Source organism: Lissotriton vulgaris, unplaced genomic scaffold (assembly GCF_964263255.1).
Source record: "Lissotriton vulgaris unplaced genomic scaffold, aLisVul1.2 SCAFFOLD_314, whole genome shotgun sequence".
Taxonomy (NCBI): Eukaryota; Metazoa; Chordata; class Amphibia; order Caudata; family Salamandridae; genus Lissotriton; species Lissotriton vulgaris.
Genome location: NW_028252733.1, coordinates 1,598,604 through 1,613,457, shown reverse-complemented (window position 1 = coordinate 1,613,457; position 14,854 = coordinate 1,598,604). Strand labels below are relative to the sequence as shown.

At 51.6% G+C, this 14,854-nt stretch overlaps 1 protein-coding gene across 1 annotated transcript; it reads right to left on the bottom strand.

Moving 5' to 3' along the window:
• Positions 1-1,731: 1,731 nt before the first annotated feature.
• On the bottom strand, positions 1,732-3,327 carry LOC147662049 (uncharacterized). The gene has a single exon (XM_086951154.1). It carries the CDS (start codon positions 3,325-3,327, stop codon positions 1,732-1,734), a length of 1,596 nt encoding a protein of 531 aa, XP_086807280.1.
• Positions 3,328-14,854: the final 11,527 nt, after the last annotated feature.

Genomic DNA, 14,854 nt, shown 5'->3' with positions numbered 1-14,854 from the left:
TATTTCATCCATACAAATCTCATAAGAGGGTTCGTCCTTAAAATTTAGGAACTTTGCAACTAAGGTCCCACTAGTTGTGTTACTTCCAGTCCTATTTAATATGAAACTCCAAAAGGCCCTTTTTAGAATTAGTTTGGGATTGACAGGTAATTGCTCGGGTTCTCCCAAAAATGTTTCAGTCCTATATTGCTCATCCAAGTCTTAATGTGCCTTAGCCATGGGATGGCAGTCTGACTGTCAAGTATCATGATTTCTTTCAGCCCGTCTCTATAATCTTGGAGTTCTGGGACATGCCATAATCTAACCCACAGCATTAAAGGTCGAATCAGGACTTGGTGGTCAGTTCTTTTAAAGTTTAGGTCCAGTTCCAAGGGTACTAGTGGGGTGCCTCTCGGGACCCTTACCAAACTACGCATAAAGTTATTGTCTAGGACTCTTAAAGTCTCCCTGGACCCAGGACCCCATATTTCTGCACCATAGAGGACTGATGATTGGACCTTGAATTTAAATAATTCCATCACTGGGGTCACCACTTTGCTGGTGCTCAGGCTTTGCTCCCTAAGAATTGGTTTAGCATTCTGGGCAAAGATTAATTTACTTTTATCCATTTGGGCTTTCCAAGTAAAGTTTGAATCCAGGGTCACCCCTAAATAAGAAAAATGAGGCACTGATTCCAACTTTACTCCTTTTAATGTTAGACAGCCCTTATCCGGTTTAATTGGATTTAGGGCCATGCATTTGGTCTTCTTCCCATTGATCTCCAACCCCTTTTGGCTACAATATTCACTAAAGGTGTCTAATAATGTCTGTAAGCCATTTTTCGTTTGGGAAATCAAAATGGTATCATCAGCAAATAGTAAGGATGTCACCTTTTCACCGTTCAGTTTAGGAGAGTCATTTTTACATCTCTCTAAAAAAGAGGGAATATCGTTTACAAAAAGGGAGAAGAGCGTAGGAGCCAGGACGCAGCCCTGACGGACTCCACGTTCGATGGGTATTTTTTGGGTTAATTCACCATTTGGGCCCCATCTAATTCTCGCAAAATTCCCTTCGTGTAATTCTTTAATCTGAACGACAAGATTGTTTGGCATGCCTGCTGCACTCAAGGTTTTCCATAAGAGATTGCGAGGCACCAGATCAAATGCTGCCCTTAAATCAACAAAGGCAACATATAAATGGCACCTTTTAATCACTACGTACTTCCAATAGAGGCAGCAGAATCTAAAGATCTGATCTATTGTGCTGACTTTTGATCTGAATCCGGCTTGGAATTTAGTTAGAATTGTATTTTCATCTAGCCAGTTACTCACGCGTAATAAAATGTGTTGTGAGTAGATTTTCTGTAAAATGTCCATTAGACTTATTGGCCGATAATTACATGGGTCCATCCTGTCTCCTTTTTTAAAAATTAAAACAATTTCCGCACCCTTCCAGCTTTCAGGGAATTCTAAAGTGCAAGACAATGTATTGCACAAGTAGTTAATATAAGGTGCCCATACTCCTAGGTCATGCTTGTATAGGTCCCCCGGGATCTTGTCCAAACCTGGGGCTTTCCCAGATTTGATTTGGGTTATTGCCAGCTCTGTTTCCCCTAAAGTAAAAACCAGGTGGTCTGCTGGGGGTTCGTAGTTTGCCACACTCGTGTCCATATGTGGGTCATCATATTTTTTGTATAAATTCGTAAAGTGGGTGACCCAAGTTTGCTCATCCAAGAAAACGTCTTTGACCACCCTACCTACATGGTTCCCCATTTGCGACCAGCCTCCAGAAAGCCACATTATCTCGCGATCTGGCGGCTAGCAACAAATCGGCCCATTTGTCTTCCTCCCATGCTATCTTTGAGGCCCTTTGGACAGATTTATAATTATTCCTTGCTCTTTTTACATCTATTGGAGATTTGGTCTTTATTGCAATTAATAATTCCCTCTTTAACTCTCTGCAGGATCTGTCATACCATGGCTTACTGTGGGACAAATTCTGAGTCTTCTGCTGGGTTTTTTTGGGCATTTTGGTGACTAGTAATCTTAGGTCAGCAAAAAACTTCTGGTGTATTGGCAAGAATGACATTTTGGTTTCATCCTCAAACATTGTGGCTAAGTGAGGTCCAAAAGTCCCAGCAAAAAGTGAATATATTTCACTAAGAATGTCACTGTGGTCCAGTATAAATGGCCATTTCAGAGATCTTCTATTGTTGCTAATATGGATCTCAGAATTATCAGCACCACTTTCCTCGGATGGAAGTTGCTGGACTATATCGTTAAACAGTGAGCCATCTAACGTCAAGTTTAAGGGGAAGTGATCGCTTTCAAACCGTTCCATTATTTCAAGGTCCAAGAGATGTGGCCAGAGGGGAATAGAAGCAATCACAAAATCTAGGTTGTTTTTATAATTGTTCCTGGTAAATGTTGGTTTCTTAGAGCTATCGGATGGTAACCGTCCGTTACAAGCCCTAAGAGAGTGTTCCGTACATAAATTAATCAGTTGTAGACCTAGTGTTGAACATTTAACCGATTTTACATTCTCCAGAATAGGGATTTTGTTTGCCTGATCTTCCTCATCAAAGATTTCGCTAAGACCCAAAACTGGCTCAAAGTTACAATTTAAATCGCCAGCCAGGATAACAAAGTCCTCCCTAAGATCTAATCTACTCAAGAAACAATCTAATTTTGCAATGGTTGGTGATTCTCCTGAAGAGGTTAGGGGCCTATTATAGACATTTACAAGAAATAAGTTCTTCCCGTTGCAACCTGTGGCTTTTAAGGCTAATATATCTACAGAATTTGTGGGTATCTCCTCAATTTTTACCCTTAAGTTTATTTTCACCCACATCAAAAGACCCCCTGACGGCCTTCCACTTCTAGAAGGTGTCGCACCAATTCCATAAGTCTTATAGCCCACCCTATGGGGCGTCTCCACTGCCCAGGTTTCCTGAAAGAAACAGAGATCAAAGGACTCTATATAGTTTGCCCACTCCGGGTCCTTCAAGTTCTTTACAACTCCAGCTATATTCCAACAGACCATTTTAATCGGCATCTCAAGAGCAAGTGGCCTCTCAGAAAAAGCCCTGGGCGTCTCTTCATAGTTAATGGGAAGCACAGGTTGTATTACCAAGGGCATTACCTCTAGGGATGAGTTGTTACACAAAATGGTTGTGGGTAGTACCTGCTCTTCTAGAATATTTACATCATGGGATACATTTACGTCGTGAGGTACAGTTTTACCCAAACAAGAAGACACAGTATTAACCAATAAGTCAGGCATATTGACAATGCCCACATCACCAAAACTCCTTGTATCTGACCCCTCACCCCCCGAATCAAATAACATCAGTCGCAATCATCTAGACCGCTAAAGATGTCGAACCTATTAAAGGTTTCTAGAGGTGTGAAGGGTTTTAGGTGATCCATCCTTCCTTTCTGGGAATTGTATGTTTTAGCCGATACGTAATTCCATCCCATAGAGTCTGGGACTACCACGGGGCAGGGAACATAATGCATATTGTTTGCGTTCTGTAGTAAAGGGGGATACAGAGCATATTGATTGCTCCCAGCATTCTGTGCAATGAGATGGTTATTTGGCTGGGTTTGGGGTATATGCTGTAATGGTTGATACTGGGGCGGATGGTGCTGGGATGGAAACACCACTGACCTTGGATAAAAATATGTTAGTGGTTTAGGGATTATTATGTTATTAGAGCTACCTCTGGGGAAGATCGGAGTGAGGGACAAAGCTCTCGAGTGGTTGACGTCATTTCTCGACCAACGTTCCTTCCAAGTCTGGGAAAGTGACAGCCGCTCCCCTACCATCCCCCTCCAGTGTGGCGTGCCCCAGGGCTCGTCACTTAGCCCCACGTTATTCAACGTGTATATGGCCACACTGGAGGAAGTGGTTACCCCATTTGGAGTAACCACCATCAGCTACGCTGACGACACACAGCTGGTGGTTACGCTTTCCCACCCGAAGCAAGACCCCTCGGACCTTCACGGCTGTCTCACCAAAATACATCAGTGGATGAATGACTCAGCCCTCAAACTCAATGGGTCTAAAACGGAGATCCTACTCCTGGGGCACAGAGATCTTTCCCTCCCCCCTAACATCTGGCCGGCTTGTCTCGGTGAACCACCTTCTCCCAAAACTGAGGTGAAGAGCCTGGGAGTATGGCTGGAGAAAGACCTCACTTTTAAGACACAAGCAAAAAAGACGGCTGGTGTCTGCTTCGGCCTTCTCAGGGCATGCAGGAAAGTTCTCCCCCTGCTGCCTTTTAACTCTCGGAAACTACTGATCCAGGGCCTGATTGTGTCCAGGCTGGACTATAGTAATGCCATTTACTTGGGAGCCCCAGAAGCCACTTTTCACACTCTCCAGAAAATTCAGAACGCCGCTGCCCGGATGCTCACGGGCACACCGGCCAGAACATCTGCGAAACCCGCCTTGACGAAGCTCCACTGGCTCCCGGTCAGGGAAAGAGTGGTGTTCAAGGCGCTCTGTCTGGCCCACAAAACGCTGCACGATAAAGGCCCTCCAATCCTTAAAAACTGCATCACCCCCTACAGACCGGCCAGAGCACTGAGATCGGACCACGAAAACTTTTTAGTGGTACCGAGAGTGAAGAAGGCCCGGGCAGGAGGACGCCGATTCTCGGTGCATACAGCCAAGCAGTGGAATGCGCTGCCCCGGGAACTGAGAACGGAATCCAACCATCTCCGTTTCAGAAAAACACTCAAAACCCTCCTCTTCCCCAAACCCTCTTAATTTCCTGTCCTGTGTCCCTGCCCGGCTACTTGGTATAGCGCTGAGATACTCACGGGTGATTACGCGCTCTATAAATACCTTAAATTAAATTAAAATTAAATTACCTGTCTGCCAGTTCAATATGAATTGCACAGCATTAGGGTCCCTAAAATTCACCACCACCACGTCACCATCGATGTCTTTAGGTCTACCCCCCAACCATTGAAGACGACGAACATGGGCAATTTCACCATTCATATGGTTTGCAATTGGCCTATATATACTCAGCCAATGCATAATCTTATTTTTTAATTGGGCGAAACCCTCCCTCTTATTATGTCCAAGCACAGGCACCCCTGTTAGGACTACCACATAGGGTACTGCCTCTGGTGGAAGTTCAGGCAGAGGGGTCCTTCTAGGTTTCCCCCAGGTATGTCTAGTATCCCCCACCTCCCTTGTTGGTTTCCCCAAAAGTGGATTGGATATGTTACCAGTGGTTTTATTTGTGACATTTGACGATGGTTGGTCGGAGGTTTTTTGTGGGCGAGGTTTAGGGGGTGGGTGGTGTTGGACAGTCGCTATCACCGTGTTCCCGATAGATTTGGAGGTAGATGCAGTTGAGGGAGGGATAGAAATGGGAGTAGGAATAGGTTTGGGAGGTTGAGCTGGGGTTGGTGTATTTTTTGATGCATTGTTTGGAAACGTATTGGTTACATTGTTTGAACCGGTGTTATTTACAACGTCCTTGCTTCCCAATGCATGCTCAATTTTACACAGCCTACATTCCACTTCCATCAACCTCTCCAAAATACTTGCTGAGTAAGATTTAATCAAACTCTCTATATCAAGTAATGTCACAGGGCCCTTGTTCTCAATTGGTACATTAACAACCACACTAGTGTCCATACTGTCCTCCTTGTCTGTCGGCAGATTTGGCAAGGCTGAAGATGAAGATGATTTATGGATCCCCTCGGTGTCTATTTGTGGAGTACAGGGTTCCTTAACAACATTGTTCGTCTTTTTGCCAAAATCACAGCAGCTCAACTTGGGTTGTAACGGGTCCCCCCTTTTCCGCTGTTTTTTATTCGGTGGTGGACCATAGATTTTTTGGAAGGGTGTCAGTATTTTGGCCCTATTACGGGGTATTTTCACTGGAGGGCAGAACATCTCCCTCCAATGTACTTGGACTATTTGCATGTGGAGTTGAGGATAGCCCATTCGCGTCTGTCTTGGGTAAGGTATTTGGTGTGAGCACAACCACATTCACTTCCAAGGGCTGGCTATCCAGTAAGTTAATCGACTCATTAACTAATAATTCAGTGTCAGTGTCGATAAAACCAGTGGCGGGTAGTGAGGACAATAAAACAGACCCATTTTTAGGTTTCGCTGGGGGGCGGAGCCGTTAGGCTCCTCCTCCAGAGAAATCTATTGAGTACAGTAAGGCACTCTGGAACACGCCCCCCTTCCCATTGGCTAGCTCCATAAATGGAGCCTAGCCATTGGACGAGGGGCCTGTCCATCAATGCCGGACCAGACACGGGGGCGTTCCCGAGATTCTTTGGCTTTTGCCGACGTCACGCGACGCCGGGAACGCCCCCGAGTCTCCTCCGGCCGGGCCGTGCTTGCTGCTGTCCTGCCTTGTGTCCCTCCTCCCGCCGTCCCCACGTTTCCCGCCTCCCTCCCGACGTCCGTGTCCTTTCCTGCCCCCCTCGTCCTCTCCCGCCCGCCCCCCGAGAGTGCTTGCTGCTGTCCTGCCTTGTGTCCCTCCTCCCGCCGTCCCCACGTTTCCCGCCTCCCTCCCGACGTCCGTGTCCTTTCCCGCCCCCCTCGTCCTCTACCGCCCGCCCCCCGAGAGCGGAGGAGGGAAGCCCGACTCGCCCAGCATGAGCCACGAGCCCTGTGGGAGGCACTAGGACCCAGGGCCTGCTCGAGGGTTTCTTCAGCCGGCCGGCCAATCCTAGCGCGGCCGGCCGGAAGTGCCCGCCCCCCCCCCCCCCGCCGCCCGGGGGAAGAAGGAAGACGGCGGCCCACAAGAAGTATGGCGGCCAGGCTCAGCCATCGGGACTCCATGGGAGGGGGAGAAGCCGCGCCTCCTCCCGGGCTCCTCCAGCAGCATTGGCGGCGGATCGGGGTGCGTGCTTGAGTTGCTGCCAGCCGAGAGCGGAGGAGGGAAGCCCGACTCGCCCAGCATGAGCCACGCGGTAAGCACACTAGTAAACAAGGGACCCTGACTGTCGTCCTTCAGTGTGGGTCACTCTGCCACCCCTCTCATGCACCTCAGCTGGCCTCACCACTCTGTTAGACAGTGATTGAATTCGGCCTGCAGGGATCCACCTTTTGTTGTACTTGCTGTAAGACCAGGCCTAGTTGGGTGCCTCCTCCTTTAAGGTCCCACTTTCTCAGCATGGGTCAGGTGTACCTCACCTACCCGTATATTAATGGCTAGCCCTATCATGTATCCCTGCAGCCTTTGGAGACACTTCAGAGATTCAGCCTCATCTGTGTTCTCATCAGTTTGCGGAGCCTCCCTGGGTCCCTAGAAGATAATCAACTGGGTATACGACTTCTCTGATGACTTGACATTGCCTGCACCAGTGGTGGTATACAACGCACTGACAGGTTTCTTTAGGATTTAAGCAGCATGACATGGAGTGAATTTAGATTGCAGCCTCCATCTTAGGTCGTAACGCCACACCTCGCCACTCTTCCAAGCTCCAGGAATTGCTGCTTCTGATAGGACCTTCACAGGGTGTATTTTCTCATGTTGGTTAATAATACCTCCTAGGATTGTGTGGCTCTTTCTTCTGGGTAGACCACACATGATATTTACATCCTGGCTTTTTAACAGTGCTTCCATTGGTTGGGTCTTTGTCGGTGCTGGGTGTACTTCATACAACAGGTTCCATGTGAATTCAAGGTCAGCCTTAAAATTCTGACCACTTGTAAAGTAGTAGGTATGCATTGCTGTGTCTAGTCTCACCCTCTCTCCAACACATCATGTCTATTCCCAGTGGCGTCCACTGCACCATGTTTAAAGCAATACCATGCCTCCGTACTGCATTTTTATTCCTATAAAATAAATAAATACAAACTGCTGGTTAAAAACCTATCTGCTGCGACATAATAGAGTTTTTAGGAATTTTGATGTGTGTTGCTGAACATCCAGAAATAGTTGAGTCTCTGAAGCAGCCGCTGCAGGTAAGAGGGGGAAGGGGGGTAGGGGAGGGATTTGGAGAGACGACCAAGAGGGAAAATTAATTATTTATTTAATTTCCCCTTGTAGTCCTCTCTCGAAATCCCCCCAGCTGGCTCCACTGCTCTTGCCTGCTGCGGCTGCTCTGGAGATGGTAGAATGTGTGAGGCCTGTGGTGTTATTCCTTCTCATTAAATTCCAGATTCCTTAATTGCCGCAATCAAACCACTCCTTCAAAATATAGCGTTTGTCTGCCCCCTTCAAATAGCAGACTTTCATAGAGGAGTGTTTGATGCCTAAATAAGACACAACTTGATATGCCTCTTCCTGTGGTGGAAACATGCTACTGCTATCTGCGGCCTCCTTCGGCGGAAGAAACAACTTGACTGTTCAACTAGTATAATCAGCTCTGACACTAGGATGATGCTAGGGTGCACATTTGAGTTTTCGGGCCACTGGCTGTAAGATGTGGCTGTACCTGTTGGGTCAATCATTTTTCAACATGTTTAGAAAACTCTAAACAAGTGAACCACCTCAGTCCTGACCTTGTCAAAGGAGTAGGACCCGCACATTGCTGTTTCCTTGCACCACCCTTTGCTGGCGAAGTAATGTGTCCCAAACAGCTCTGTTAGTGCCTCTCAGACCAGCCCAAGCGCCGCGACTGCTCCAGTACTGGGACCCACACACTGCTCTGCTGAGATACCCACTCCTGAGCTGCAATGCCTCTGCCTTTCCAGGACTCGGACCCGCACGTTGCTTTGCCAAGGTTTATTTGTGTGGTCGAGAGTTGTCCAATAATAACGCCCACGAAGAGCAGACAGGAGCCTCTCGAAACGCTGCTGTCCTGGCCTATCATCAAGTTGGGATGTCAGATGGACCAACAGCAGCAACCAGGGCAACAGAATCCACATCCAAAAGTAAACATGTAAGAAGACACGTGCACATAAGGAACACCTGCATATGAATAATACAAAGCCCCAATATATCTCCCTTTCTTAACAAAACAAGAGAGTGAGAATACATACACCATAAGATAAGAAATGTTCAAACCAAGCTGTAAAAACAAAAGCGATACAGTGAAAAAGGAGAATACACAGTATCACCTAATACAAATAATAATTGTATTTTACAGGCAACACAGTTATCCTTCTAGTACCATTGCCAGTGGAATCAGAAGTAGAAGAATTAGAAACATTAGTGTTAAGATCACTGATTCTTCAACCTCATCACTCGCTTCCTGGTAACTTGACTCTGTGTGAGTTTGAGATGAATTCATATAATTTACAGTGACACATTCAGGAATTTGAATATCAGGCTGATACATGGAATGTGTGGTAACACTGCCAGAAGTAAAGTCTTTTACCTCTACACCTACATCCCATGTAATACAACTACTTCTCTCACTATCATAAACAAGCGTCTTTTTCTCTGTTAACTCCTTCTGAATGGTTTGGTACTCACAACCGCTCCTTTTATTCAACATCCACAATTTTTAAGCAAAACAGCAGAACGTGTGACTCTTACAATTTGAGTAGGATGAGATGCTAAAACTTACAAGAGCAGGCGGCACAGATAACTTATCAGCAGTAATAATAAAAACAGCTATTCCCCTTGGAACAACTTGCTCCACCTGCTTTTTCAAACAAATTCTCATGAAAAGAGCTTCCGAGATTGCTGGAAGGGGCAGTCACTCGAATCTGGGGTACACCTCCTCCACCTCTGGCCAAGTTCGATCCCCCGCCCCACGTATGGAGCTCTCCCTTCATTGTTTACCTCCTCTCTTTCATCACTTCTCCCTTACCCTCCCTCTATTTCATGCTAGAGGCTTCATGCGAGCCTCAGCTGGTGAAACTCTGCTTCTGTGCCACCCCTGACCTCTGTGTGGGGCTCTTTGCATGTGTGTGGGGCTCTTTGCATGTGTGTGGGGCTCTTTGCGTGTGTGTGGGGCTCTTTGCGTGTGTGTGGGGCTCTTTGCGTGTGTGTGGGGCTCTTTGCGTGTGTGTGGGGCTCTTTGCGTGTGTTTGGGGCTCTTTGCGTGTGTGTGGGGCTCTTTGCGTGTGTGTGTGGGGGGGGGGCTCTTGCGTGTGTGTGGGGGCTCTTGCGTATGTGTGTGGGGGGCTCTTGCGTGTGTGTGTGGGGGGCTCTTGCGTGTGTGTGGGGGGCTCTTGCGTGTGTGTGGGGGGCTCTTGCGTGTGTGTGTGGGGGGCTCTTGTGTGGTGTGTGTGGGGGGCTCTTGTGTGGTGTGTGTGGGGGGCTCTTGTGTGTGTGTGTGGGGGGCTCTTGTGTGGTGTGTGTGGGGGGCTCTTGTGTGTGTGTGTGTGGGGGGGGCTCTTGTGTGGGTGTGTGTGTGCAAATGCAATACGTCTTGCATTTGCGACAGAGTAAGCTATTGGCATTGTAAATGAGAATGCCATTTATTTATCTGTTTTCAAAACCAACACATAAATAAAAAGTTTGCCATTTACAATGCCAATGGCTCAAACTTTTCCGAAGGCGAAACCGTTGCATTGTAAATGCTTGTTTATGCTTTCCACGGAACGGCGTCGATCCGCCCGCCGTTCCGCCAAGACGATTTCTCTAGCGATATCAGGGGATGATTTGGAAAAGTAATTGTCCAAGGTTCCATTTAGCAACATTCCCTGTTTGTCATGCGTGGGCTGGTCTATATTTAAGGAAGACATTTGTAAGGCTAGTTTGATAGGGCAAATGAGTCAAAGCAAGTAATGGGCAATAGCAAAAGCAATCAGTACCTGTAGGACTAAGAGATGTGCCCAGTCCGGTCTCCTCGGTTCTCGGAGGGTCTCAGAGGGTCCGCCCTTAGTCCGGGCTTTGTCCCGGGATGAGTCCCGCACACGCGTCCCGCTCACGCGCTACGTCGCCAGATCTTATACCGGAAGATGGTAAAGGGGAGGAGTTCCGGGGAAGAGGCGGCAGGTGTGCCAGGTATTCCACGCACAGCCTGGTGGGCCTCGCAGTCCCGTCCTCCTTAACAGCCGCGCTTTCTCCTAACGCAGCTCGCCTCACCAGCAGCACTTTCCCAGGGTAACGTGCAAGGATTCAAACAGTCAGCGGCAACAAGCACTCCTCTGCAAGCGGCACCCGCGAAGCGGGGGCCGCAAGGAGTTATGAAGGCGGTGAAAGAGGGGAGGAGTTCCCGGGAAGAGGCGGCAGGTGTGCCAGGTGTTCCACGCACAGCCTGGTGGGCCTCGCAGTCCCGTCCTCCTTAACAGCCGCGCTTTCTCCCAACGCAGCTCGCCTCACCAGCAACACTTTCCCAGGGTAACGTGCAAGGATTCAAACAGTCAGCGGCAACAAGCACTCCTCTGCGAGCGGCACCGGCGAAGAGGGGGCCGCGAGGAGTTATGAAGGCGGTGATAGAGGGGAGGAGTTCCCGGGAAGAGGCGGCAGGTGTGCCAGGTGTTCCACGCACAGCCTGGTGGGCCTCGCAGTCCCGTCCTCCTTAACAGCCGCGCTTTCTCCCAACGCAGCTCGCCTCACCAGCAGCACTTTCCCAAGGTAACGTGCAAGGATTCAAACAGTCAGCGGCAACAAGCACTCCTCTGCGAGCGGCTCCCGCGAAGCGGGGGCCGCGAGGAGTTATGAAGGCGGTGATAGAGGGGAGGAGTTCCCGGGAAGAGGCGGCAGGTGTGCCAGGTGTTCCACGCACAGCCTGGTGGGCCTCGCAGTCCCGTCCTCCTTAACAGCCGCGCTTTCTCCCAACGCAGCTCGCCTCACCAGCAGCACTTTCCCAGGGTAACGTGCAAGGATTCAAACAGTCAGCGGCAACAAGCACTCCTCTGCGAGCGGCTCCCGCGAAGCGGGGGCCGCGAGGAGTTATGAAGGCGGTGATAGAAGGGAGGAGTTCCCGGGAAGAGGCGGCAGGTGTGCCAGGTGTTCCACGCACAGCCTGGAGGGCCTCGCAGTCCCGTCCTCCTTAACAGCCGCGCTTTCTCCCAATGCAGCTCGCCTCACCAGCAGCACTTTCCCAGGGTAACGTGCAAGGATTCAAACAGTCAGCGGCAACAAGCACTCCTCTGCGAGCGGCCCCCGCGAAGCGGGGCCCGCGAGGAGTTATGAAGGCGGTGATAGAGGGGAGGAGTTCCCGGGAAGAGGCGACAGGTGTGCCAGGTGTTCCACGCACAGCCTGGTGGGCCTCGCAGTCCCGTCCTCCTTAACAGCTGCGCTTTCTCCCAACGCAGCTCGCCTCACCAGCAGCACTTTCCCAGGGTAACGTGCAAGGATTCAAACAGTCAGCGGCAACAAGCACTCCTCTGCGAGCGGCTCCCGCGAAGCGGGGGCCGCAAGGAGTTATGAAGGCGGTGATAGAGGGGAGGAGTTCCCGGGAAGAGGCGGCAGGTGTACCAGGTGCTCCACGCACAGCCTGGTGGGCCTCGCAGTCCCGTCCTCCTTAACAGCGGCGCTTTCTCCCAACGCAGCTCGCCTCACCAGCAGCACTTTCCCAGGGTAACTTGCAAGGATTCAAACAGTCAGCGGCAACAAGCACTCCTCTGCGAGCGGCTCCCGCGAAGCGGGGGCCGCGAGGAGTTATGAACGCGGTGATAGAGGGGAGGAGTTCCCGGGAAGAGGCGGCAGGTGTGCCAGGTATTCCACGCACAGCCTGGTGGGCCTCGCAGTCCCGTCCTCCTTAACAGCCGAGCTTTCTCCCAACGCAGCTCGCCTCACCAGCAGCACTTTCCCAGGGTAACGTGCAAGGATTCAAACAGTCAGCGGCAACAAGCACTCCTCTGCGAGCGGCTCCCGCGAAGCGGGGGCCGCGAGGAGTTATGAAGGCGGTGATAGAGGGGAGGAGTTCCCGGGAAGAGGCGGCAGGTGTGCCAGGTGTTCCACGCACAGCCTGGTGGGCCTCGCAGTCCCGTCCTCCTTAACAGCCGCGCTTTCTCCCAACGCAGCTCGCCTCACCAGCAACACTTTCCCAGGGTATTGTGCAAGGATTCAAACAGTCAGCAGCAACAAGCACTCCTCTGCGAGCGGCTCCCGCGAAGCGGGGGCCGCGAGGAGTTATGAAGGCGGTGATAGAGGGGAGGAGTTCCCGGGAAGAGGCGGCAGGTGTGCCAGGTGTTCCACGCACAGCCTGGTGGGCCTCGCAGTCCCGTCCTCCTTAACAGCCGCGCTTTCTCCCAACGCAGCTCGCCTCACCAGCAGCACTTTCCCAGGGTAACGTGCAAGGATTCAAACAGTCAGCGGCAACAAGCACTCCTCTGCGAGCGGCTCCCGCAAAGCGGGGGCCGCGAGGAGTTATGAAGGCGGTGATAGAGGGGAGGAGTTCCCGGGAAGAGGCGGCAGGTGTGCCACGTGTTCCACGCACAGCCTGGTGGGCCTCGCAGTCCCGTCCTCCTTAACAGCCGCGCTTTCTCCCAACGCAGCTCGCCTCACCAGCAGCACTTTCCCAGGGTAACGTGCAAGGATTCAAACAGACAGCGGCAACAAGCACTCCTCTGCGAGCGGCGCCCGCGAAGCGGGGGCCGCGAGGAGTTATTAAGGCGGTGATAGAGGGGAGGAGTTCCCGGGAAGAGGCGGCAGGTGTGCCAGGTGTTCCACGCACAGCCTGGTGGGCCTCGCAGTCCCGTCCTCCTTAACAGCCGCGCTTTCTCCCAACGCAGCTCGCCTCACCAGCAGCACTTTCCCAGGGTAACGTGCAAGGATTCAAACAGTCAGCGGCAACAAGCACTCCTCTGCGAGCGGCACCGGCGAAGAGGGGGCGCGAGGAGTTATGAAGGCGGTGATAGAGGGGAGGAGTTCCCGGGAAGCGGCGGCAGGTGTGCTAGGTGTTCCACGCACAGCCTGGTGGGCCTCGCAGTCCCGTCCTCCTTAACAGCCGCGCTTTCTCCCAACGCAGCTCGCCTCACCAGCAGCACTTTCCCAGGGTAACGTGCAAGGATTCAAACAGTCAGCGGCAACAAGCACTCCTCTGCGAGCGGCTCCCGCGAAGCGGGGGCCGCGAGGAGTTATGAAGGCGGTGATAGAGGGGAGGAGTTCCCGGGAAGAGGCGGCAGGTGTGCCAGGTGTTCCACGCACAGCCTGGTGGGCCTCGCAGTCCCGTCCTCCTTAACAGCCGCGCTTTCTCCCAACGCAGCTCGCCTCACCAGCAGCCCTTTCCCAGGGTAACGTGCAAGGATTCAAACAGTCAGCGGCAACAAGCACTCCTCTGCGAGCGGCTCCCGCGAAGCGAGGGCCGCGAGGAGTTATGAAGGCGGTGATAGAGGGGAGGAGTTCCCGGGAAGAGGCGGCAGGTGTGCCAGGTGTTCCACGCACAGCCTGGTGGGCCTCGCAGTCCCGTCCTCCTTAACAGCCGCGCTTTCTCCCAACACAGCTCGCCTCACCAGCAGCACTTTCCCAGGGTAACGTGCAAGGATTCAAACAGTCAGCGGCAACAAGCACTCCTCTGCGGACGGCTCCCGCGAAGCGGGGGCCGTGGGGAGTTATGAAGGCGGTGATAGAGGGGAGGAGTTCCCAGGAAGAGGCGGCAGGTGTGCCAGGTGTTCCACGCACAGCCTGGTGGGCCTCGCAGTCCCGTCCTCCTTAACAGCCGCGCTTTCTCCCAACGCAGCTCGCCTCACCAGCAGCACTTTCCCAGGGTAACGTGCAAGGATTCAAACAGTCAGCGGCAACAAGCACTCCTCTGCGAGCGGCTCCCGGGAAGCGGGGGCCGCGAGGAGTTATGAAGGCGGTGATAGAGGGGAGGAGTTCCCGGGAAGAGGCGGCAGGTGTGCCAGGTGTTCCACGCACAGCCTGGTGGGCCTCGCAGTCCCGTCCTCCTTAACAGCCGCGCTTTCTCCCAACGCAGCTCGCCTCACCAGCAGCACTTTCCCAGGGTAACGTGCAAGGATTCAAACAGTCAGCGGCAACAAGCACTCCTCTGCGAGCGGCTCCCGTGAAGCGGGGGCCGCGAGGAGTTATGAAGGCGGTGAT